Source organism: Alligator sinensis, unplaced genomic scaffold, assembly GCF_000455745.1.
Source record: "Alligator sinensis unplaced genomic scaffold, ASM45574v1 scaffold626_1, whole genome shotgun sequence".
NCBI classification, from domain to species: Eukaryota; Metazoa; Chordata; order Crocodylia; family Alligatoridae; genus Alligator; species Alligator sinensis.
Genome location: NW_005842548.1, coordinates 106,407 through 131,808, shown reverse-complemented (window position 1 = coordinate 131,808; position 25,402 = coordinate 106,407). Strand labels below are relative to the sequence as shown.

The following is a 25,402-nucleotide window of genomic DNA, read 5'->3' as shown; positions in this document are numbered from 1 at the left end:
TAGTCCTGCTGGAAGAAGGGAGGAAGAACACTGCCCCACTGATTAGCTGTATATTCCAACACAATGATCAGAGCCCCATGTTTTCAGAGATTCTCGACTTTCACGCAGTGTTAGAACAAATATGAAACCATGGGAAAAACATTTAGGGCTGAAATAACCTTCACAATCCTATTGATTTCCCAGAAAGTTCAATCCATACCGGAAGATGTGGGAACTAGAACAAGATGATATCATTTTCTAACTGGTTCCTAGATTAGTCATTCCCTGCCATCACTACTTCCCACACACGCCTTGAAAGATGGATATTGTGTATTGATCAATTGAATTTTAAGTCCTCTTTCCACAGCTCTACAAGCTTGTATATATGATAAGAACAAACCTAGAATTAACTGTCTGTAACAAAAGGCCTACCTATCCTCCAATGAAACCAATAGCAACTCTCAAAATACAAACTGTCTCTATAACTAACCCAATGTACATAACTTTCCATCATCAATATCTAACCACAGTATTCACAGGTAGCAAGATATACATAGCAATACATATACATATGTATTCAGCAATGAATACATATTATTAAAGACTGAAATCTAATGCATGTCTATACAATATATATTTTCTCTCCAAGGTTCCCAAAACCTTTAAAAATTATAAACAGGAATTGCTTCATCTGTAAATGAAACACAGATTTAGGCTTCCCAAAAGTGCCCAAGAGAGCTTTTTAGTATTTAGATTACAAGAGAACCCACAGTCTCTCAAAAAGATTGGTAATTCAATCATACTACATGCTGTACATTTCCCATAGTTTTGGGTCCCACAGTCCCTGTTTTGAGGAGTTTCTAATGTATGTTGACAAGAGAAATAAGGCGTGAAGAGAAAAAAAGAGTAAAAATTCACTGTATTTACTTGCATACAATACATAACTTAAAAAAACAACAACTCCCAGCTGTTGGAAATTGGAGCGTGTGTTATATGCAAAGAAATATGGTAAGAGCAGTGCCCGCTGCTTACCGGGCCAAAATGAAAGGAAAATCTGCACACAATCCACAGGGCGCAGAACAATGAGCAGGCTCGGGTCCCTAGTTGCTGTTACTCAGTCACTATTACAAGGAAAGGTCTTGATTTTCTTCATTCCGCCTTTCAAAAAAAGATGCATATTTTATTATGGGCTTCACCATATGTGAGAAAATATGGCATGTGACCTGCTCAGAATCAGATGGGAAGTCTGTGGCACAGCTAAGAAATGAATCAAGGTCTCCCACACACCAATTCAAGGTCTTTAACACAAGACTCTCCTTTCTTTCGGCAAACTCACAATCTAAATCAGAACAGACGTTAGACTGGACATTAGGAAGAACTTCTTCACAGTTTGAGTGGCCAAGGTCTGGAACGGGCTCCCAAGGGAGGTGGTGCTCTCCCCTACCCTGGGGGTCTTCAAGAGGAGGTTAGATGAGTATCTAGCGGGGGTCAGACTCGATGATCTATTGAGGTCCCTTCCGACCCTAACACCTATGAATCTATGAATAGCAAACACACGACAAAGGAAAATGTGTGCTTGGAGACTGAGGAAAAAGGATGGTTTGAAGAAGGATGTAAGCATTATAAGGAAAGAAAAATAAAACACACAAATACAAAATAGGAAGTAGCTGGCTGGGCAACGGTACTGAAGAAAAGGATCTGAGGATTATGGTGGACTGCACACTGAGCACCATTCCACCATATGACACTGTTGTAGGGAGGCTCGTCTCATTCTGGGATGTATTAACAGGACTGTCACATGCAGGACGCAGGAGGGAATTGTTCCACACTGTGGGCGAGACCTGCTGGAGTACTGTATCCACCACACTGTAAGAAGGATGTAGACAAAAGGAAGGGAGTCCAGAGAACAGCAAAAAGAATGAGAAGAGGTTTAGAAAACGACCCATGAGGAAAGGTTGAAAGAACTGGATTTGTTCCATCTACACATGCGAGGACTGAGGGGAGAACATGACAACAGCCTTCTAATATGTAAAAGATGGTTATAAAGGGGACTAGCAAATTGTCCGTCAAGAATGACAGGGGCCGGGGGGGAGGGGTGCTTTGGGCTGGGGCCTGGGCCATTCCCCCCATCCCCCCGCTGCTTCGGGCCAGGGCCAGGGCCACTCCCCAGCTCTCCCACGCCGCTTTGGGCCGGGGCTGGGGTCTGAGACTGTGGCAGCGGTTGCAGCGGGACACAGCCACCATCAACTCCCCCTTCCCTTTCTGCTCCCCTCCCTCCCATTCCCTGCCACCTCCCCTCCCGGCCGGCTGGTGTTGAGGGGGGCACTGGTCCCTGGCTCCATGAAGCAGACTCCCCACTCTGTCCCCTCCATTATGGCAGCACTCCGGTCGTTGTCATCCCCCTCTGCCTCCAAAGAGCAGGGGAGGGCCTCGTCCCCCTCCCCTCCGGCCCCTCAGTCCCCACTATCATGGAGGCACTCCGCTGTCTGTCCCTGTCCGTGTAGGGCACTCTGACAGGCTGCCGAGACTTGGGCTTTTGTAATATTAGAAGAGTGATCAACCGTTTCTCATGCCCCAAAGCAAAAAGTGATCAGCTTGGGTCACAGCAATAAAAGATGTAGGGTGGATATTCTGAATAATTTCATACTAGGAGGACAGTGGAGCACTGGAACAGACTACTAGGGAGGTAGTGGAATTCTCTTCACCGGAGGTTTTTAAGAACAGATGAGACAGTTGTCTCTCAGGATGGTCAAGGGATATTTAACCTGTCTCAGCACAGACTCATGCACTGAATTCCTCTTGAGGACACTTCCAGCCCTACATCTCCATGATTTCTATGATGGAAGAAGATGTGCAAGTAGAAATGAAGGGTGTTTACAGGCTACTGTAAATGTATATGGAAGCATGCCAGAACATACAAATCACAGACTGGGAGAGGACAGACAAGAAGCTGTGAAGTGCAAGGTCGAGGAAGAGCACAGGCTCCCCATTCTGTGTCCAGACGGCATGGCCCAGCTCTTCAGAGAACTAATGCATTTAGGTCATTTGCACACACTTGTTTAAATGTGATGGTTTTATACAGCCTCAGCAGTTTCTCTCTCCTCCTCTCCCTGAGATTAATTAAGCTCTTCTGAATAAGATGCTTGGCACTCTGTTCACGTAATTCGTACTAGGGATTCACAGAGAAAAGATGAAGCCAAAAATGTTTTACAGTAGCACAAAATTAACTTTTGACAAATTATATAAACCCACCACCATCCTGCTGTTTGCATTTGCTTCATTGGTGGTATATGGCTCAATATATCAGGGCACTCCTACATAGGGTAGCAGCTTTGCCTAGGAAAATTCAACTGGGGCAGATCTAGGATTTTGAAAAGGGGGAAAGGGAGTGCAGATGGTGTTGTGTATTATCCCATGCAACACAACATATATCCTTCTCCAGGAAAAGAAGCTAGAAGCTTTACTAATATGGTGGGGGCCTAAATCTACATTATTCAGTTTAAAATAGAAGCAAAAAAACAAATATAACTGTATTAGAATGAGTTAAAAATTATCTGCAGGGCAGTGAAATAAGAGCTACATTACCAGGAACAGCTATCAGACAGAAAAATTGCAGAAGAAAGGCTAGCTTGATTAATACAACATTAAGCCCATTAAAAAAGAAGAGAGAGTTGTTAACATCTGTGGCATGACGAGTTTAGAAGGAATCAGGTAGATTTTAATGAGCCATGAATTCAATTGATGCTCTCGCTGCTGCATGAATAGAAAAGCTGCTGCCTCTGCCAGCCAGTTGGTTTTAAATTTAGGGTGGAACAGGAATCAAAGTGGGGAGAGGGGATGCAGCTGCACCAGTGCACTCCCCCTGGATCTCCCCCTAGACGGGGACAATATTGTATCTGCAAAAAGCTATCCCCACTTATAATTGTAAGTTCTCAGGACTGGAATTAGCTTTCTAACAAAACAATTCTCCCCATGAATCATGTAACTGAAGAAAGCTTATTACTAATCTGACTTGTACAATTGCACCTGCCTTTGGTGTCGTCTTCTCCTCCTACCTCTCCACTCCTTTCTCTCATTATTCCCCTGTTTTCAGTTGTCAGTATCTCAGCTTGTGAACACTCTGGACCATGGACTCTCTTTGTGTTATATGGTTGTAGAGTAAGACCCTGATCCCTTGTTGGGATCATCAGGTGCTACTGCAGTAGAAATCCAAGTAAAAATGATAACAGTTTACACATGCCACCAGCTGCAAGCACAAAACTGAGCCTGCAAAATTAAAATCTATCTTCCAAATTGGGCCATACATATATTATTCTCCAGCCCTCTAGAGGGAACCCTGGCCTAGACAGCACACCATATATTTTGTATATGTTATCTTTGTGTGTGGTCTGCGTTACACATTTCAGAAAAGTCAACATATATATTATGTGTGTGTGATGTGTCTCGGGAGATTATCTTGTATCTCACAGGGGCTAACAAGGGTTATGCTTTTACAGATGGCATTTGATATATAGAAGTTTTAAAGTATCATATGTTTTATTGTATGTTAGGTCATCTGCTATCAGGTGTACATTAAATAAAATACCTCTAAAACGGAGATACAGAAAGGGTTGCTTCTTCGGATGAGTCACTAGAGCTCTTCTACAAAGATGCTACTGACAGAAGTAACATGTGTTACTGATATTTTGTTCCATGTATAAGCTATCAATCTGCTTACCACATTCCTGCAGGTCCTGATGCAAAGCCAATATAAAAGGTTACAGAAAGAGGAAATATTATGCAGGGTTCAAGCAGAAGGAGGGGAGGCAGATATCTTGAGTTCCAGTCCCAGAGCAAGCACGGACTATTAGGGCTGTGCGAAGCTTCGGTCCCTGATTTGATTTGGCAGAGATTTGGCCTGATTTGGTGGCCAAATCTCTGGATCCGAATCAAATCAGGAGACCCTTTAATCTCTCTGAATCAAATCAGAACCCTCTGAAATGATTCAGGGAGATCCAGAAAGATTTGGAGATTCAGACATAGACACAGCTTTAAATGCTTTTTCTACATACCTCTAGGTAGCAGGGACTTGTGAGTGCTGCAATGCTGGGGTGCATGGAGTGTCCCACAGAAGCGCAGGGGGCTCCCTAGTGCACTTGACAGCAGATCCAGAAGTAGACCAGAAGCATTTTCGGTCCACTTCCAGGTCCACTGGGGAGTGCGCGGGGGGGCCCCCCTTCACGCCTCCATGGCTTGGTGACTGGTGCCTCCTGGGTTGGTGGGGTCCCCCTGAGGTTGATAGCCAAGCCGGGGAGAAGAAGTAAGGGGTGGGGGGGATGGCCATGAACGCTCCCTGGCAGACCCAGAAATGGACCTGAAGTACTTCTGGTCGCCACCAAGCACATGGAGGGCCCCCCCCTCCTGCGGGATGCCCCATGCACCCAAGCATCACAACGATCACGAGCCATGCCTGCTACCTCAAGGTATGTAGAAAAAAACTTTTAAAGCTGTGTCTATGTCCAAATTGCTGATTCTCCGAATCAGCATTGAATCTTCAGACTTGGATTCGGCTGAATCGAATGAGAGACAGTGATCTGAATCAACGAATCGAATCACTGTCCCTGATTCGGGCCAAATCTGAATCCGAATTGAATAGGGCCTGCTTTGCATACCCCTACTGACTATGTGATGGTGGGTGCACTGCAACTCTGCTCTGCTTCTGTTTCCCCAACTTTAAAATGTGGATGAGATATTTGCCTATTTCACAGGGTTGTTTAAGGCACCAGTGAAAGACACACTGGAATCCTCCACGGGAAGGGACTTTAAAATATCAAAGTATAACAACAGGATTTTGGCACTGGATTGCTATGATCTTAATGTCTTTAGAATCTGAATATCAAATGGTCACAATGTCTTTAGAATCTGAATATCAAGTGGTCACACAGAAGGCTTCCTAGGCTGCAAAAATGACACATGAGCAGAGTTTCCTAAACAATTCCAAACATTCTTCCCCTGCCTGTACAAGGAGAATGACACTGCTGGTTTGGGGAAAGACAGGAGACCTATTACAGATTTGATCTCCAAAACAGGTTTCTGAGACCTGAGTTCTGTTTGACATTGGTTAAGTGTGACTCACAAAACAACTTTTGAAGGACAATTTATTTTCTTCCATTCCTACCTCTCAGCCCCTAATAAATCAGTAGGAAGTTGTAAATGGTGGGTTTAGTGATGCTGTAAGTCAGACAGTGATATAAGGTGAGTAAAGTATCACAGCCATAGTTGCTTGTTTCCTTTCTGAAATGTCAAAGAAGAGCTTTGTAAGGGGGTGTCAGTGTTGGTGTGTGAGCATGCACTGTCCTGTGTGTGTTGGGGTCACTGGTGTTTATGTGCCTGGAATAATATGAAATATGAAAAAAACCCCACATTTTCCCACTGTGAGAGGGCTCCTGGGTCTATCTCAGTCTCCCTCTGAATTCGCCTTCCACGACTTTGATTGAAAAGAAGAAAACACCACAGACCACCCAGATGGTAAACCTGTGCGGTGCTGATTTTATTCTTAGCAGTGGGTTACATTGTTGCATCCATCTTGCTAATTACCTCATTAGTGAGGAGAACCATTTGGTGGATCAGGTATCTCTTTCAATTAGGGAGTGTCCCGGATGCATTAGACTATCTCGGTTCGGGCTGTATCTTCCCCGCTAATTTACTCATTAGTGGGGCACGTTCTCAGTGTCTCCGCCGGTACTGAGCAGGGAGGTGCCTCTGCCACTATCCTCCTGCATCTGACTGTGAACCCGGCTCAGCTCTCAGCTGTCCAGTGGAGCGGATGGCTCTGTGCCACTTTTGCTGCCCATGCACTGCCCTGGAACCCTCCACCTCGGGGTTTTCCTCAGCGTGTTGATCCCCCGGAGCCCTGACTCTTCCCTGGGCTATCTGTGTTGGGTATGGGCCTTGGGTGAGTACCCCGCCACCTTACTGGCCAGCTGTGGCATCTCGGGGTCCACAGTCCCTGGCTCTCCATGGCTGTTGATCATGCTTCTCTCTCCCTCTCTTTCACCGCGGTCCACTCTTCTTTCTCCAGTACCTGAAGGTGAAGTGCATTTAATTGCTGCCGGGCTTATACCAGCCATCGTGGGCTAATTGCTCTGATGTTTCCCCGTTGTGCAACTCCCTTTACCTGTGTAAAGGTGCTATCTATAGCTACCCACTCCCGTGGCTACCCCAGTAACGAGGCTCCTGACTGAGCCCGTTACACCCATATCCACTCAGAATAATTGAACTGACTCCTCTTTCTGGATTTGGCATGTTTTGGTTGATGGTTATGTTCCCCTTTTCCTATCCAAGGATGCCATTTAAGAGGTCCAATCACTCCTCTTCCATGTGAGATGATGCAGTACTTTAATCTGCACTCTGAGCTTCTGAGGTATTGCTTAGCAAGTTTGGAAGAAAGGGAGAAATGAAGGAGATTGGCAAATACTAACTCAGCTGGATTTTTTCTTATAAGGAAAGTTCAAGGGATCTGGGGAATCTTTCACCTGCTTTCTACATTCTTTGCTCAGCACAAACCATTTGAAAATGTCATGCTGTTCTTTGACTGTAAAGCAAAAGGTGAACTTTCTACTTGAAACTATGTATTGTTATTGTTATACAGTAGTGGCTTTGGTACTCCAGTAATGCCAATAAACTGCATCAGACTTTGAAGCCCAGTTGCTTTTGGTATTGTAATGAAAAGACTGTGCCTGCTCTAAAGAGCTAATAACCTAAGAATAAGGCATAGGTGGATACAACAAGCTGACGGGGACACATGGTAACGGAGAGATGATTGTGCGATTAGTGGGTTAAGCAGCAGTTGCAGTATACCATTTGCCTTGTCTCTGTCAAGTGTTTTGAAGCCATCTTCGGACAGTTGGCAACCAGAATGCTGAAATAAGGGCTTTATTGGGTCACAGGCCCAGAATGAACCACAGACCCAAACACCCCAGTTTTGGGAAAAGTCAGGTCTCATTCTGGATCTGAACACTGTGGATTAGGCCAATGTCTTATTAATGTCCCATTTGGATGCAGTCAAACTAGAAAATGAAAATCATTTTCAATGTTGTCCTCAAATTGGTCCTTGTTCTTCTGCCTCCCTTTCCCCTCCACCTCCCGTAGTCCTATGAGGTAGTAGGGTGGTTCAGTATGCTCTCTTACCATGTTTTAGGGGATTTTTATTCATATTTCTTTCAGTACTACTCAATTTTGTTAAAAGAAAGAAATCCCAGGATCTAACTTTTTAACCTAATTTACACTTTACAGTGACCCTGTCAAAAAGCAAGTCTTGTCTGCTTTGCATGGACCATAAGAAAAGCATTTTCTGAAGTGTCTGCTCATTTAATTCAGCTAACTGAGATGAAAGGTGCACCCTAGGTTCTCACTGACTCCTGCTGGAGATTTTGGAACTCTCTTTGTAACAAGATGGAAACCTAAAAATGAATGACTCCCCATTCTAATTTTTTTTACCTAAACTTACCAAGGAAGCTTCTTTGATATCAGAAAACAAAGCTAGGAGCTGTTGACTGGATGGGAGAGAAAGATATGAATACATGAGTACCTTTTCTGATAATAAGAGGTGCTCAAATACGGAGGTAATGAGTATCATGAGATCCTAGACAGAAAGACATGACAATACTCCCTGTTGATCTATGTCAGCACTGCTATTCACACCCAGAACTGGCCACATTCCTGTGGCACTGAGTGGTGGTAAGGTGCTTTGAGCTCCTTTGGTATGAAAAGCATTGCATAAAAACCTATTACTGAGAAACAGTTCAGTTTTCTAACCAGTTAGGTGCACGAACCTATCTGGCATGTGATGATCCACTAATGTTTGTTTCTAGCATTGAACCCAGAAGGATAACATCTGATTTAGAGCTGCTACAGGTGCTTTAGTACTGTAGTACTTAATCCAAGACTCAAGGGGCTGCATCCATCCACACTACCTCTTCTGGGATCAGTGGACTTATACCAGGGTGGCCATCCTGTAGCATAGGCAGTCTCTGTGTATGGCACGTGGCAGATTGGGGAGGGGACAGGCAGCACACAGTGAGATAGGCCAGGGAGCAGAAACTAGAGCAGCACATCAGGCAGGAGATTGGCATCCCCCTCTGATGTCTGATTAACTTGTAGCATGTCTGCCAAAAAGGTTGGCCCCCACTGGGTTAAACCATGGGCTAAGGCCATCCAAGACAGCAAATCATGGACCTCAGATGTGTAATTTTCATTCTCTGGATTTTCCTTTTTTTGGCATCAAGTTTGTTGTACCTCTTATGACTCCCTCGTTTTTTTAGAATGGAACTTCTCATTGCTCCACTTTGCTCAAGGTCAATCTCCTGCTCTTCTCACATATTAACTCAACAGGAGACAAAGAATGTCAGTGGGTATGCAATTTGCTCCTACACTCTGGTCAACAGCAGTGTACAGTGCGCCTTATCTGAGCGTGCAGGTGATGCAGCCCGTAGAATGCATCAGCGAGAGCTGCTTCACATGACCAGCACTGAAATACAGCATGAACGCCCTGGACAGCACACCAGCCACTCAGCTCCTGCCATACAGTCTCTATGAAGAGGTGAAATGCTGATTAGTTATGTCCTTAATGTCTGACCCATAAAGAAGGGAATCCATATCCATGAGAGATATTTATGTAATCAATTCCCTCAGAAGGCCAGCTGTGTTGGAGAGGTCACTAACCTCTTGCCAAAATATTCAGTCCTGACTGCTTAGTGATTTTGAAAAGATACATTTGATTCATCCTTTCCTGTTCCATGAATTAGCTGTATGGGTATAAGTGTTTATGTGTGTGTGTGGGTGGGTGCGGGGGAGATGTGTATCAGGGATGGTGGAGGGACTGGAGCTGAACACATTTGTGCAGAAGTGCTATTTTACTCAATGTATTTAGCGGAACATCAGTGGGATTTTGTTGTCTCCTTCAATCTAAAGTCCCGTCACACTTTGTTCAAAGCAGTGAAGTGAGGATGATGGTGTTTCCAAGGAATTAATAATAGGAAGAGATAGGAAAGTCTTCCACAGACACATCAGTTTGCTTTTCTGTTTTTCTCATAGATTCATAGATGTTAGGGTTGGAAGGGACCTCAGTAGGTCATCAAATCTGACGCCCTGCCCTGGGGTGGAAAGAGCGCTGGGGTCAGATGACCCCAGCTAAGTGCTTGTCTAGTCTAATCTTGAAGACCCCCTAAGGTAGGGGAGAGCACCACCTCCCTTGGAAGCCCATCCAGATTCTGGCAACCGTTACTGTGAAGAAGTTCTTACTAATGTCCAACCTAAATCTGCTCATCGTCAATTTGTGGCCATTGTTCCTAGTTACTCCAGGGGGTGCCCTCATAAATAGAGCATCTCCTATTCCCTGCTGCCCTCTCTGATGGATTTATAGGCAGCCACAAGATCACCTCTTAGCCTTCTCTTGCAAAGGCTGAAGAGATCTAGGTCCCTTGGTCTCTCCTCATAAGGTCTTGCCTGCAGGCTTCTGACCATACGAGTGGCCCTCCTCTGAACCCTCTCAAGATTCTCCGCATCCCTCTTGAAGTGCATCTCCTCATTTCTGTCTCAAATGATGCTGATGAGCAAATACTGCACACTGGATTTTCAGTTCTTGGGGGGCCAAATTTGTACCTGCTACAATTACACCAGGTGTGAATTTGAAACTGGGTGTTTTGTAAAACACTTTGCACGTCTCCATGTTTCTATAAATGGACTCAGTCTTCCTTTAATCCACACCAGTGCCTGACTAAGGATCTGGATTCAGAACATTCCTGGGTTAACTATGGAAATATAACCTTCTACCTTCTGCTGATGCTAGTGTCAGCTTCTTCCCACCAGGACTTGGCATGTCATAGGCCCCCTTTACACACATGCACAGCAGGAGGTATGATTGTGGGATTGTGCATTAGATCCAGTTATGCCTTATTGCCAGTAAGGGGCAGCCTGACCCTGGGCTCCCCTTACTCTGGCAAGAAGCAGGCTCCTGGAGCTGGAAGTCCCCCAGCCACAGGGACCACGCAGAGCCAGGACTGAAGTTCCCATGCCTGATGGGGCTCTCAGCTCCAGCTGCCCATGTGGTACAACCAGGACCAAGAGTCCTGCACCTGAGAGGGCTTTCAGTCTTGGCTGTGCCACATGGGCAGCCAGGACTGAGAGTCCTGTCAGGTGTGGGACTCTCGGTCCTGGCTGCACATGTGAGCCCAGGGGTTTCATGCACCCCTGAGCCTTGGGGATCATGGCTCCTTGGATCCCCCGAGCCTGGGGTTTTCATGCTGGGCATGGTGCGTCCCTGTGGCTGGGAACCCTGTCAGCTGATGGAGCTCTCAGCCACAGGGGAGGCCCTGCTACCTGTGCACATTAAAGCTCGACAACAACCAGCTATAAATGTAAGTACACATTTTCAAGGTCTAAATTATAGCTGACTGGAGCTTTTTATTGTGGGATAGTTACTTTGCATGTGTAGCTGGTCTTAAGGTAATTGTGCATTTAACTCGGTATTCACGTTATACCTGTAACATGTACAATGGGGCCTTAGCCACCTCTCTAAAGCCCAACGTCCGTTTTTCTGGCATCTCCAGTGTAGCTAAAAACCCACACTGCCACAATGAGTCAGGAGAACTTCATCAACTGCACCAACAGAGTGGATTGAGCCTCCTAATCCTCTGGGGCATGTTGTATAATTAGTACCTAATATTAGCAGAACTGTTACCTCTCATTTTGCTTCTTACTCAGTATGCTTTGCTCAAGGAGCTCAAAGAGAAGATAGGCAGTAGAAATAAACCAGAATTTACATTACATCTTGATGTCAAGAGACATATTGAGGGCACATACCCAGAAGCAGGAACATGCGTTTCCCTGGGGACAAGTAGCAGTGGCATGCCTTGTGCCACTGCTACTTGTCCCCAGGGAATGCCCGTGACACGCACGCCCTGGCATGCAGCTTGTTGCCCTAGGTGGGGTAGGGGAGGCTGGGGCCAGCAACTGTACTGGCCCCAGCAGCCTTACCTGGGATCCAAGGGACCTCTGGGAACTGCGGCCATGGTGCTCCTGCAGCAGAGAGCCTGCTGGTAGCTGGAGTGGGGGTGTGGCCAGCCAGTCCCTGGTTTTGGGTGGTACACACTGCCACCATGTGCACTGCCCTGTTTTTTTAAGGTGTGGGATCTCCCCAGGTCAAAAAAACCTCTTGGCTGCAAAGCAGCGGTGTGGGAAACACCTCCATATGTGGTGTGTGCAGCATGCGGTGCTACAGATGGGTCTGCGGTGCTGCATACTGCACATCCACACACATCTGGATGCGCCCTACAAGTGCAAATAAAATCTAAATACATTTCATGTGGCCACTCTGTCAAGAAGTACTTAACAGAGAGCTCCAGCAAGAGTTGTTCAATCATTTGGCAAAAGAAAGTCCTAATTTAATACAGAAACATTTTTAACCCTTTTCACAGTCTAATATCACTTCCAATTGATGATATGATATGTCTATGCCCATCTGGGCAATCAAAGATATAAGCAAGAGGAGGAAAAATTCCAGATCTGCTATCTGTTACATGATATGCATCACAAGCACCCCACGACATAACAAGCTAAGATCATAATTAATGACCAATGTCGAAATGCTGGATGGTAAGCAGTATGATTTGCAAATTTAAAGTATCTCCGTGTCAAACTCTCGCAACTTCAGGGAGGAGAGGAAAGGAGATCCTGTGCCTTTAAGGCAACGTCTTTTAATGCTGACATCAGTTAGGATCGACTTTATTTCTTGGTACTTAAGGTTACTTTACTGGAATATATTGGGGAAGTCATCTTCCCGTCACAGACATATGGTAAATTGGGCAGAGGCCAGTGCTTGTCTACTGCATAGTTTAAGAAAACTGACCCAGTATCCCTCTACAAAACCTACATCCTGTTTAAGCATAACTTCTATCACTTCTACCACAGGATCTGGACATACAACACATTTATGTCCCTTTACACATTGGTGTAAAAAAGATGCGGACACATGGCAAATAGCTGTACATCAGTATGCTTTACTAGAGTGTAGGATTATCCTGAGAAAATACAGCAGTAAAAATGCACTGGTATAGGTTATATCAGCATAAAAGTTCATCAGAAAAATGAGGAGTTAATCCAATAGTCCAAAGCCACCTGGTCTTACAAAGAACTGAGCCTCTCTCTACTACTGAACCTCGGTTACAGTTATTCCACGTTCTGTTCCTGCTCTAAGATCTCTGCCAATGTTCCTCAGCCCTGGCCTCTATCACTCTCTGCAGTAGCTCAATGGAAATGTACCAGGGGTCAGAGTTTTGATCCTATGGGCTTTACTGGAAGAAGGAATTAGTAGCTCTATTGATACAGCTAATGTGACCACATCATTTATTTAAAACTCTGGTGGTCCTGGGCCAACAAGCAAATTATCTCTTGCCAAACCCAGATGAGTTTCTTTGAGAGCTGTCTCTGCACTGGTCACATCGTTTCCTTGATGTAGAAGAAGAGATCTATATAATCTGCACCTTGGGGAGCCCTTTGTTTTTTTTTTCCCTGAACACAGGTGTGGAGATAGTGCTGCAGTAATCTCAATTTGTCCATATCTTCCTGGAGACCAAGGACGAAGCTCCTACCCCCCGTTACTACATGCAGACAATAGTGATCTGTGATGGTCTCGGAAAATGCTACATAAAGGCATACAGTCCCTCAGCCAACAGAGGGTAGCCATCTCGGTCTAAAGTGGAGGTTAGCTCACTAATCAGCTGCCTTCTGTCATTCACAATAGCAGAGTCTGACCCTGTGTCAAGACATCACATGCTGTAAATCACTGATTTAAGTCTATAGTGTTTGTGAACCCCAAACTCAGGCTAACTCTATTATAAATCCCTTTATTCAGGCAATCTTTCTTAGTAATACTCAAGGAAATGCTGCAAGGAAGGGAGGACCCATTTAATGAAAAATAATATACTACATTTAAAAATAAAACCTGGATTTTAGTGTTGGTAAAGGTGCCAGATTAACACCACAAAGGCAATAGCTACTGCAGAGACAGGCAGGGCTTCTAATTTTTTTGTCCATCCTGACCTGAGGGGTAGTTTCACAAGATGGAAGTGGAGAGGGTAAGAAATACATGGTGCAGAGTACCCTCCCAACCTTAGTGAGAGAGGGAGCTAATATATTATATATGAACAAGAGCAAATGCCAGGATGGATGAATGAAAGGAGCATGGACATTCTGTATGTACAAGATCCATTTTTTTTCAAGGGGATGTGTCTACTGCAAAGAACTGTATGGCTTAGATCCCAAGGACCCTAAAGGCTCATGAAAGTTTCTGTGGGAGCTGGAGGTACTTGACTGACTGCAGGAGGAGCTCAGTGCTTTCCCAGATGAGACTCAATGTTAACTAAATTTTGCTTTATGAAACTGTAAATCCAGAATACCACAGGGGAAGTTTAGGACCTGAAGGTTGACATTTAAACCAAGTGCCTTATGCACTCTCAAGCGTGTCCCTTCTCTGACCATAGGATGTGTGTTTTTTTTCAAACAGTGCCAGAGGAATGAAGCACTGAGACAGAAAAGAAAATCTCTAGGAAGGACGATTCAGCTGTGACTCAGAAGGAAAGTACCAACCACTGAATTGCTCAGACCACTGCTTTACTGCTGGGGCAGTGATTTCACAGGGACTGAAGGACCACCCATTGCATCACCCTCAACACTTCCTGCAGCACTGGGACATTCCTTGGAGGGCAGCCATGCAAGTGCTGAACCCACTTAACACTCACTTGGCATATGATATTTGACAGGAAATAGGCTGGGTGAGTATGGATGCTGACATCTGTGGTTTGTTCTCATTCATGCTTGAAGCTGATCCAACGGACTCTGCATAGCTATATACACGCACGCACACACGTGTGTGTGTGTGTGTGTGTGTGTGTGTCTACAGCACAAATGGCAACAAATACAGATATTTCAGAAGACAGAAATATCCCAGGCCTTATGAACTCTGTCACTTCAAATGCTGATGCTTTCTTTAATCTTTCTTAATAATGATGAGTTGAGAGCACATTAGCAAAAGCAGAGCAACAGAACTACCTGTTGGGCAGAGGGCTCTTTTTCAGAGATGTTTGACAGAGTTGCTTCTTCCTATTGGTATATATGCAGATACTAATTCAGGAAGACTACACAACTGGTATTCTTTATTACCTTCCCCTAGCTTAATGGTGAACCTCGGTTCAGATATGTACTTTATAAGTTACTATGGAGCTTGTGATGTGGGTTTCATGAGGATCAGGTTTAGAGCACACTCCAGTAAATTATAGGCAGTAAGCACTGGCTGGCAGATCATAGGTCTTTGCCTGGTGTTACCTCTAGAACAGTGGTTTTCAAACTTTGTTCATTTGTGGACCCCTAAAAAATTTTGAATGGAGGTGTGGACCCCTTTGAATTGTAAGTGTGAGTATTCACGTACTTTTGACTGTTCATAGTAATTTTCACGGATCCCTTAGGCATAGTTTGAGGATCCCCAGGGGTCCACAGACCACAGGTTGAAAAACTACTGCTCTAGAGGCAGAAAGCACCATTTTATTACAGTAATCAAATAGCCTGCTCAAATGCCAGGTTCCACAGTTCATATAGAAATGTTTGGGCTACCTGTTTCCAAATCATGCACCACAGCTGAAGGTTAAATAAAAGTGGATGTGAACAAGAGCCAACATAAGAGACAAGCAAGAAAAATCAACAAAACATCAAGCTAACAAAAAGACATTGGATTTACTGCTATCTAGAAACCTTCCAGTGTATCATAACCACAGTCAGTCTGCCTTCCTGGTGTCTACAATATACAATGGTATGTGGGGGAAAGAAGGCCAGGTAGATATGCAACCTTGATTATATACGTGTGTGGGTAGGCTGGGGAAATCTGAGCCTTAAAATGGAGGAGGAAGCTTCCTGTTGAGGAAAGCTCAGCAGGGTTTGAGCCACTTTCTCCCTTCCTCCAGATCCTTAAATGTGGAACAACAACTCATTGCATCTCAGCTCAGGTTGTCAAGCCATCCCATGATGAGGATTTTTTCAGTGTTTTGACAGTCACCTTCTGGTGTGTGCATGTGGGTGCTTAGTGCTTGCCACGGGTCTTGGGGGAATGCCTGCAGGACGCAGCCAGAATTTTTACATTTATTTCAGAAATTTACAGAATTTGCAAGAACACAGCTGTAGGTCTCAGAAAATGGCTCATAGCAGAAATATCTGTTAAGTGGGAAGAACACCATCTATCACATTCACGGTGACTTGTCCTTATTGCCCCCATCCATTCCTCACTGTAACATTCACCATTTCTGCTTTTTCTGTTTCCTGCTCACTGGGATAGCCCCATCCATTAGTATTCTTCTCTGGTATTTCAGCTTCCTTTTGTCCTTTACTAGAACTATTATTCCCACTCACCTTCCTCTGCATTTCTACCACTTAAAACTCCCATTTTTTTTATATGATTCAGTTAAGTTCTCCCCCCATAATAGCCCATCATCTTCAGGTTATGACAAAATGTCTTCAAGCTCTAATGTAGTGTCAGCAAGTCATCATCTTTCATGGCTTTGAGGTTTGGTTTTGCAACCTGTGAATAGGCAGGCTCCTCTTATTAAAACTGGGGTGGTCCAACAGAGCTCAACGCAGGTGGCCATCCTCTTCCTTTTACTCCTCCTCTGGTTGTAACCAGTGTCGAAGAATGATCTCTACCTGTTCTAAATTTCACCTCTGTCCCTCCTTCATCACTGCTCTTAGTATCTGTCATTTCCCTCTCTGTCTGTGTGAGCCCCAGAAAGGAGTTTGGGATGATCTCTCTGCTTATAATCTATACCAAGTGCTTCCTCCTTCCTATGTTTGTGGCATGCCCTGCACAGTGCTGATTTCCCCCTGGGTTTCAGTACCTTTTTGCAGAGAACCAGCTGGTGATCGAAGAGGAAGAAAACGCGCTGCTGGTTCCGTCCATACGGCTGGTAAATCCAGGACATCTCCCCTGTGTAAATCAACTCGGAGCTCCGATCCAGGATGTCATCTCCCTGGTGGGGCACAGAGAAGGAGGCAGGGTAAGCCGCTAGGCCAAGTTTGGGCATTGGGAGGTGACTTTGTTGTGTGCCAGGTAGGCGGAAGGGGAGGAATGACAGGAGGTTCTGCTTATTTTTAAGCAGAAGACGGAAGGGAAGAAATAAAACTGGCCGGAAAAGCAATAAAATAAACAACAAGAGCAGAGTTTTTGTTTCTATCATTTGATTCAAATTGTAAGTGGAAAAAGAGGCAGCCAAAAACCTCCACTCGGGTTGCCAGAGGGCTCCCCTCACTCCTCACCACTGGGGGCTTTCCTCCCAGCCGGCCCAAGCCTTGCTCCATTCACAGGCTGCAAGCACTCACAGTGCTCCTAGATGTGGCCAGAGCTGCCTTTGCTCTTCCAACAAAAGTCTCCTCTTCCTGATCTCAGTGCCCCACCTTCACCCGCAAGTCGCCTGAGCCACCACCTGCTCAGCAGTCCAGATCCTTGGCTACAGAATCTCAGGAGAAACCTGGACTTCAGGCTCAACAAGCAGGGCAGCAAGGGGCAGGCCTCTCTCTTTTTCAGGATTTTAGAGTTCTTCACATGCCGATCATCAAAGCAATGCCCTGGGTGGCCTCGCAGAGCCCCACACTCAGAGCACCAGAGCATGTTCCCTGCCACATCCCTCAGTCATCACATCTGACTGTCAAAAGACCTTCCCTGAGTTTTACGGTGCCCCCCCACCTTCCCAGGCATCAAAGTATTACGCAGCAGGCTGTCAATTCGGTGCCTCTTGAGGCTGACAAAACATCCCTATAGATTGCCTATCCCACCTCTCCCAGCACGCAGAGGCCCTTGTCCTACGGGCTATTTGCACTCTCTCATCTCCAGCAGGCTGTCAGGACCACCTCAGTTCATGCTGACAGAGTCTGTCCCCACAGGCTGGTAACGCCCCCACCACAGGCTGCCAGAGTGCCCTCACCCCTTCCTCTGCCTCGGGCTAAAGCTTGTTTTCCTCTCCCACATTTTTTAAGGATTCATGAGCAGATGGTCCTGCAAACACAGCTCGTCTCCCACTCTCAGAGAGAACAAATGCATCACCCTTCACTAATTGGGACGAGTTGGGGTTTTGGTTTTTTTGAAAGTTAATTAAAATCTATTTATTAAACCGGGCAAATTCTCCACCACCTGCACCATGTGTATGTCATACTCTGTGAGCACTGCATGCATCTAACACTGAAGACTCACAGACAGAATCTGACAGTTTCTGGCTCAAGGTAGGGGACCAAATTTGGGAACCATAGTTAAAATGAGAAAAGACAGGTTTTTGGATCTGAATCCAGATTAGGTCCTGGCTTTGAGGCTGAAATAGGCATAAGTTAAGGATAAGATGATTTTGAAACCTCGGTGAACAGCTGGCAAAGGTTTGGCCGGAGACAGGAGAAATTTTAAGGGAGCAGCCCTTCTGCTGTATCTCCTCTGCATTGAAACCAGATCCAGAAAACAGGCCCTTCCTGGGTCTGTATGTGCATGTGAATGAAGTCACCCTTCAGTCCCAATTTCTAGGGCTGGGTTTCTGAGACTCCTGCTGAGGTGAATCTGTAATTAAACTCTCATTTATTCTACACAAACCTATGGGACCGGCGACAAAGGAAACTTTATTGAGTCACAGTTAATGCGTTTGCAGTCTCCACTGCCATAGCAACTGCAGCACAGAAACTCTCAAATAGCTTTAGTGAGGGGGGCTGGTAGGTTTGTAGCTAGTATCTAGCTGTCAATTGTGAGTCAAGAACCTCATTAGAGATAGCTGAGCTCTTCGCAGTCGCACATAGCAAGAGGCAGGGCTGGCCACACATTTCCTGGCACCTCACCAAAGAGCCCCCATGAAGAGTCAGGAATTAGGCTGGCTCATCTCCTGGTCTGACCCTGCTCTTCCTAGAGGCCATGAATTGCACTTTGTTGGGTCCGTACAGGTATCGCTGGACCTTTGGACAAAGAGCCTCTCGAGAGCACGGGGGCTCTAGAAACCCCTGGCCTTTATGCAACACAAGGTGATGCAGGGAGACAGGATTCCTCCCGCTTTGGGGCTGCTATTTTTCCTTACAAGGGAAGGGGAAGGGCTGGAAAAGGCTGCTTGCTAAAAATAGCAGGCGAGTTTTGTGTGACTGTTTTACTCCTGTGGTAGCATCGAAGGCCTGAGGACATGCAGAGGACTCTGTAAACACTTCTACTTGATTAACTGAGCCCAAACTGCGTAGTTCCTGTGAGGGATGTAAAAATGAGATAAAAAAAAATAATAGGGTTTTTATCACATCTTGTATCCTGTGAAAACAATTTAAATATACAGTATCTGGGCTATAAATAGATGCAGTCCGAGGCTTTGTTTGCATGTTTGGGAACATCCGACAGATAGTTTTATATTAATGTAGAATTGACCAGTTTTCATTACATCTGCTGTAGGGCATGCTTTCCCCGGACGGCCCCCATGCCTATTCCTTCTCCAAGCACAGCCAAGGCACTTGGGCCTCACCCGACAAAATTCATCTGGAGGACTCGGCTTAATGGAATGTGCATTTGGGCGGAGGCAGCCACCTCATTTCTACCAACACGAAACTCTCTTGATTATTTAGCATACAGCCCTAGGTAGTCAATCCCAGGGCCTCATTTCTCCTAACATGAGCAAAACCAAGAGAGAAAATGAATTGTCTTCTCTTTTTCCACACGCTGCCTTGCATCTACTCTGGATGGGCCCAGGTCTCCCCTTCCTCGTGAAGCTGGTTTTGTAGATTGGGAAACATGGTTAAACAGAATAGGGATAAAATTCTCAGCTGCCTTGAACCAGCATAACTCTCCAGACCTCAGTGACTCAGGGCAGGTGAGGATCTGGCTCAGTACAGCAGTCAGCCCAAGGACAAGGGTGAGGGTGAGCGGGTAGACATCAGGGGTCAATCAGGGCCATGGGAGTGCACAAAACCCACATGCACAGAGTTTTAGGTGCATGGCTGTGCATGCCAGTTCCATGGTTGTATTCCAGGGTGGTTATGCTGCATGCATTTTTTAACATTTAATTTTGCCCATGAATATTCTGAGAAATCTGACCCTTGTAATTAGAGCTCAGACACTAAACTGCATAGTCTACAGGCCCTGCTAAACCATCCACTTTGCTACCCTGAATCAAAAACATGACTATGCAAAAACAGTCCAGATTTGATCTACATACAGGCAGCCTAAAGTGTGATAGTGCTCCATACAGAGTAGGAACCATACACCGCTGACAAAGCGCATATACAAGGAGTGTGACACAGAAAAATAAATAATTAAATATATAAAAGCTGCATTCTCATCTTTCCTTCAAGGAGGCACATGCACTGCCTGATAACTTAGTGCACAGCAGTAGAGACCAGAAGGTCAACCAGTTGTAGGCTGAGCTCGTGCTTCATGCTCCCTGGAGGAGCTAGCATCAGAGATGTGACATGTTAAGGTCCTGAGGGCCAGTTGCCAGTGCTGCAGTAAAGGGTCAGTGCCTCTGCTGCTGCTGAAAGCTGTCAATCATCAGCTTCCCAGCTATGCTGTAAGTAACCACTGCTTTCTACGAGGCATAGAAGGGAAATTGTGAGGGGCCAAAAATAGGGCTTCAAAAAATGCCCAGAAAAGCTGTGGGAAATATCAACATTACAAGAAACAACATTCCAATGTGGATAACAGAAGCTGACCAAGAAGCTGTTTCAATTAACGTTACCAAAGGCTTTTGAAAAATGGTCAGCTCCTGAAAATAGTACTGTCGCTAGTGCCCCCTGCACCAGCCCACCTCCTGACATAGGTCCATGCTATTACCACCAGGCAGAGAATCCCCTTTATTTTGCTAACAACATTCAGTGAGTAGGGCCCTTTCCTGACTGACAGTGCTCTGCTCTAATTAGAGACTGATCGTCTGATTAATGCTCTGGGCGATGGAAAGATCAGAAAATGAAAAGCAAGTGAAATGTCGTCCTTTTCATCAGGCTCATTTTTGATGCCTTCTGTTGCTGGGGAAAAAAGATCTGTTTCAATCCCAGATTTGATTTTTCCCAGGAGGTTCTCTCATCAAGCTGTCCTAGCTTTGAAAACAGTACATTTGTTACATGCATCTTTTTTTTTTTTCATGCCAGTTTTTGGATTCAATAATGCAAATATTAAGCTGAAGCCAACTATTGTATATTACATAATTAAGGGCACTGAGTCCTGCATTAAAGAATCCATAAAGAACAAGAGCGAGAAGAAACATAAAAGGACCTAGTTGATTACATTTCCCCCCCCTTTTTCCTTTGTTATTTATGGGAGCTTATTACTCTTGGAAACTGCCACATTGACAGTCCTAGAGAATAAGTGATAGAAATGTCTAGAAGTCTGCCTATGGCATGGACAGTGGTCATTCAAACATCCTCCAGGAAGTGGAACTAGGTTGTCTCCTGTGCCAACATTCTGCCTTGGCTCAGGGTCCTTCCTGGAGTTTATGCCAGTGGAAGCCTAGCACAGCAAAGTATGGCTTTGCTATTTGCCCTTCCTTCCACTCGGGAGTTTACAGGCTGGAGAGGAAAAGGGGGTCATAATGATCTGCTACCACAGAAAGAGCAGGAGTTTGAAATGTTCTGTGTTAGGCATTATCACTAAAGTAGGAGCAACTATTTGCTGGGACAACTACTACTGTAAAGTAGGGACAGACACTCCTAATTTCTCATCAGAACATAACAATTTAAGATCTAGAGTTCCTCCTGTTGTGCATTTGAGCATATTCCAGTCTTGAATATACTGCTTTTAATGAGGCACAAAGAGACTGGGGGAATGAGCAGCCACTGCATTTGTCCTGGAACAGAAAAGTGCAGGATCTGCATGTACACGTTGCTCTTCCAGGTGGGGTTTAGTGAGCAGCTGAATGCACTGCTGCTTTTGTGGCAAGGATCCAATAATGCACTCCTAGGACACCCATTCAGATGCACTTCATGATATGCCAGGACAAACTGTTAATGGATTTTATCCCGTAAGCCTTTGCAAGGTCTATCCCAGGACAACGGAAGTGGACATTCTGAATTATTGCAATTGGTTGTGGGAGAAAATGGATTCTCTTGGGACAAATGCAACATCTGTTCGTAGTCTAAGGGGCATGTCTATGGTCACGTGGGAAGCCTGCAACACAGCAAGGAGCTAAAGTCATGTCTTGAGTACCCTAACCAATGGATCGCCTTTCTTCACCAGTCTTGACTGTTTAAATAATGGTAACAGTCCTATGTAGGGGGCTGCTTTTATGTTTTAACCATTTGGGAAGACAATTGGCCTTATGAGAACAATCTCTTCACTCTTGTATTCACTAACCACAGAAATCCAGGACTACCTTACAGAAAGCACTGGGACAGATGGTGGCTGAGGATGTTTTGCTGCTTAGGGTAAGCATTGCCTAGGCATGTGTTGAGTACAGTCCAGATAAGTCTAGGCATGCTGCTGTGAACTACCTCAAAGTTATTTTAACATGCCCATTTTGTCTATCCATTTTCAAAGGTTACCAGTTGATCTGAGGGTATTTAACTACAGGTAATGGGATGACACTGAGCTGGTAATGGGCTGGACCTGCTTTGAGCGGGGGGTTGGACTAGATGACTGCCTGAGGTCCCTTCCAACCCTAACTTTCTATGATGCTATGAATACAGGCTGAATATCTGGAAACATTTTGCGACAGCAGGACCCATCCAACTGACAAATGGCCTCTCAAGGGAAACAGTGGAAACTTTATGTTCTGAACCATTAATAAGTGAACTGGACAAAGCACAGTGGAGATGTGGGTAGAAACAATGTTGTTCCAGGTTTATTCATAAATTTGGAATTCGAATTACAGAAAATCAGGTGACATGGCAACAGTCAGATCCAGAGATCCACGTAGGCGTCTAGAGTCGCCTCATCAAAACCACTGGAATTGTTCCTGTTTTAGACCATAGTAGTTGAGATTAAACTCTCACCCATCCGTTTTTCTTCAATCATTACTCAAGTAAAGCTCCCATTGACATCAATTCCAAGGACTCTATGCAGCACAGTTACCAAGAAAGACAAGTCATCTTTTCTCAGTTTCCCTTTTCAGCTTATATCATTAAAACTTCACCTACATCATTTATATACTAGGCAGTGTCATAGGACCAATGAGCTAATGCTGAATGAAATAAAGCAATGTAGGACCTGGGTGACCCATCTGATTTAAAATCAGGCCCTGTTCAACTAAGGGACATTTACATTTTTTACATGTTGACCCTTAAGTTAACCGTCAGCACGGAATCATTTGAAAAATCTTAAGGAATAAATTCACTGCTGGCAGAGTTGCTGTCACTTAATTCAGCTGTGAATTGGGCCCTCTGTTTTTCTTCTTTTTAGAATCAGCCACTTGCATATGTTTCCAATATATATGCAACCTCCTCCTTGAGAGTCATAAGGATTTTATATGTATATATTTTTGAAAGAACTGTGCACGTTGTAAGTTATGTTTCTTACTTCCTAAAGAAACAAGGATCATCAATGTCGATCAATATGTCTCTATAATCCTGATGATAAAGTGCATACAGGTTTGTGATAATCTGTATATTGGGTCTTCTCAAACATTAACTAGTTAATCTTGACTTCAGATACATGAGAGAGAAAGAAAAGTGTTGCCATCCTTATTTTACATGTAGGAAAATCAGGGCGTGGAGAAGTAAATAACCTGACCATGGCTGCAGAGGAAGAAAGTATCAAAACCAAGGAATAGAATTCAAGATTTCTCTTCCCTCAATAGTCTTCACAGACTGATAAATAAAGATGCATACCTGAAAGCAGTTTAAATTAGAGCTGTGCGAATAATGGATTTTTTGGTTCAACAGCTGAAGTGAACACTTGGGGGTTTTTTTTCTTTGAGATGACCAAAAATCTCTCTGTTGTTCCCCTTTCAGCCTTTTTCCCACCTCTTCACTCTTTTTTTTTTAATTTAGGTAAATTTAGAAATCAAATTGCCACTTTGAGAGGGGAAGTCAAAATGTTTGGTTTAAAGAATGTCAAAAGAAAACATTTTGACATTTTTTGAGGCAAAGATTTTTTGTGATATTGTTTATTGGACCAAGCATATCATTGGGAGAGCAACTGAACAAACTTTTGGGCCTTCAGTGCCCTTCCTCAGGTTCCTTGGTGACCTGAGGAAGGACACTTGGGGCGCATCTACACGAGCGCGTGCATGCATCTTGCAGTTTCTCAAAGCCCTTTGAGACTCTGCAAGAGGCATGTGTGGGAACAAAAAACAAAATATTAGGCAAAATTAGACCCTTGAATATCCAGGGGTCAAAAAAAACACACGGGGGAAAAAAGCAGGTCAACCGGAAGCTCGGTCCTCCACAGAGATGCTCTGGTAGTCGGTCTACGGCTGGCCCTCACCCCAGGGCTGAAGCACACTGCCTGCCCATGCAGGGCAAGCAGCATACTAGCCTCCCCCGATCGCTGCCCCACCTGGCCGCATCCCCTGCCTGCTCCTCCAGCCCCCAGATAACTGCCCTACCTGGCCCCATCCCCCGCCTGCCCCCTGAACCTCTGATCACTGTCCCGCCCAGCCCCAGCCTCCGCCTGCCACCTGAGCCCCCGGATCACTGTCCCACCTGGCCCCAGCATCCTGGCAATTGAAAAAAAAAAAAGCCCCACACTCACTGGCAGTAGCAGCTGCCATCAGGGTCACTGGGGCCTTGTGGCAGAGCCCCCCCACCCATGCAACACAGGGCCTGGGTCACAGCTGCAGTGGCCCCAGCTGCCTGAGCTGCACAGCACCCTGTTGACCCTGGCCACACCCACACAATGGAGCAGTGGTAGTGCCCCCCGCTGCTCTGTGCTGTGCAGGGGGCTCTGCCATGAGAGCCCAGTGACCCCAACGGCAGCTGCTATTATTGGTAAGTGCAGGGTTTTTTTTTTTTTTTGAAGGGCCAGGAGGCTGGGGCTGGGCAGGGCATCCATTGGGGGGGCTAGGGGTGCAAGCGAGAGGTGGGACTGGGTGGGGCAGCCATCGCAGGGGGCTGCAGGAGCCAGCGGGACAAGGGACCAGGCAGGGCAGCAATTCAGGGGGCTGGGAGAGCAAGTGAGGGTGAGCATGTGGGCCCTGTGGGGGTGGGGGGTCGTAGCCCCTGCGGGGGCCATGTGGCCTTTGTTGGGGGGGCTGTAATCCTTGTTGGGGGGCGGTAGCCCGGGGGGGGCTGTGGCCCCCATGGGGGTGCTGTAGCCCTGTGGGGGGCAGTCTGTGAGCTGTGCAGAGGGGCTGTGCCCTGCAGGGCACAAGGAGGTGATACTTCCCCTCTATCGGGCGCTGGTCAGACCGCAGTTGGAGTACTGTGTGCAATTCTGGGCGCCGCACTTCAAGAGGGATGCGGATAACCTGGA

The 25,402-nt window shown here is 45.6% G+C and overlaps 1 protein-coding gene across 5 annotated transcripts in view; it reads right to left on the bottom strand.

Moving 5' to 3' along the window:
• Positions 1–25,402, bottom strand: part of ARHGEF9 (Cdc42 guanine nucleotide exchange factor 9) — a 156,286-nt gene that overhangs the window by 30,310 nt on the left and 100,574 nt on the right. For all 5 annotated transcript variants that reach the window (XM_025213793.1, XM_006032115.2, XM_006032114.2 and 2 more), the window contains exon 7: positions 16,896–17,027. In XM_025213793.1, coding sequence (XP_025069578.1) covers positions 16,896–17,027 — 132 coding nt within the window. The remainder of the gene's footprint in view (positions 1–16,895; positions 17,028–25,402) is intronic.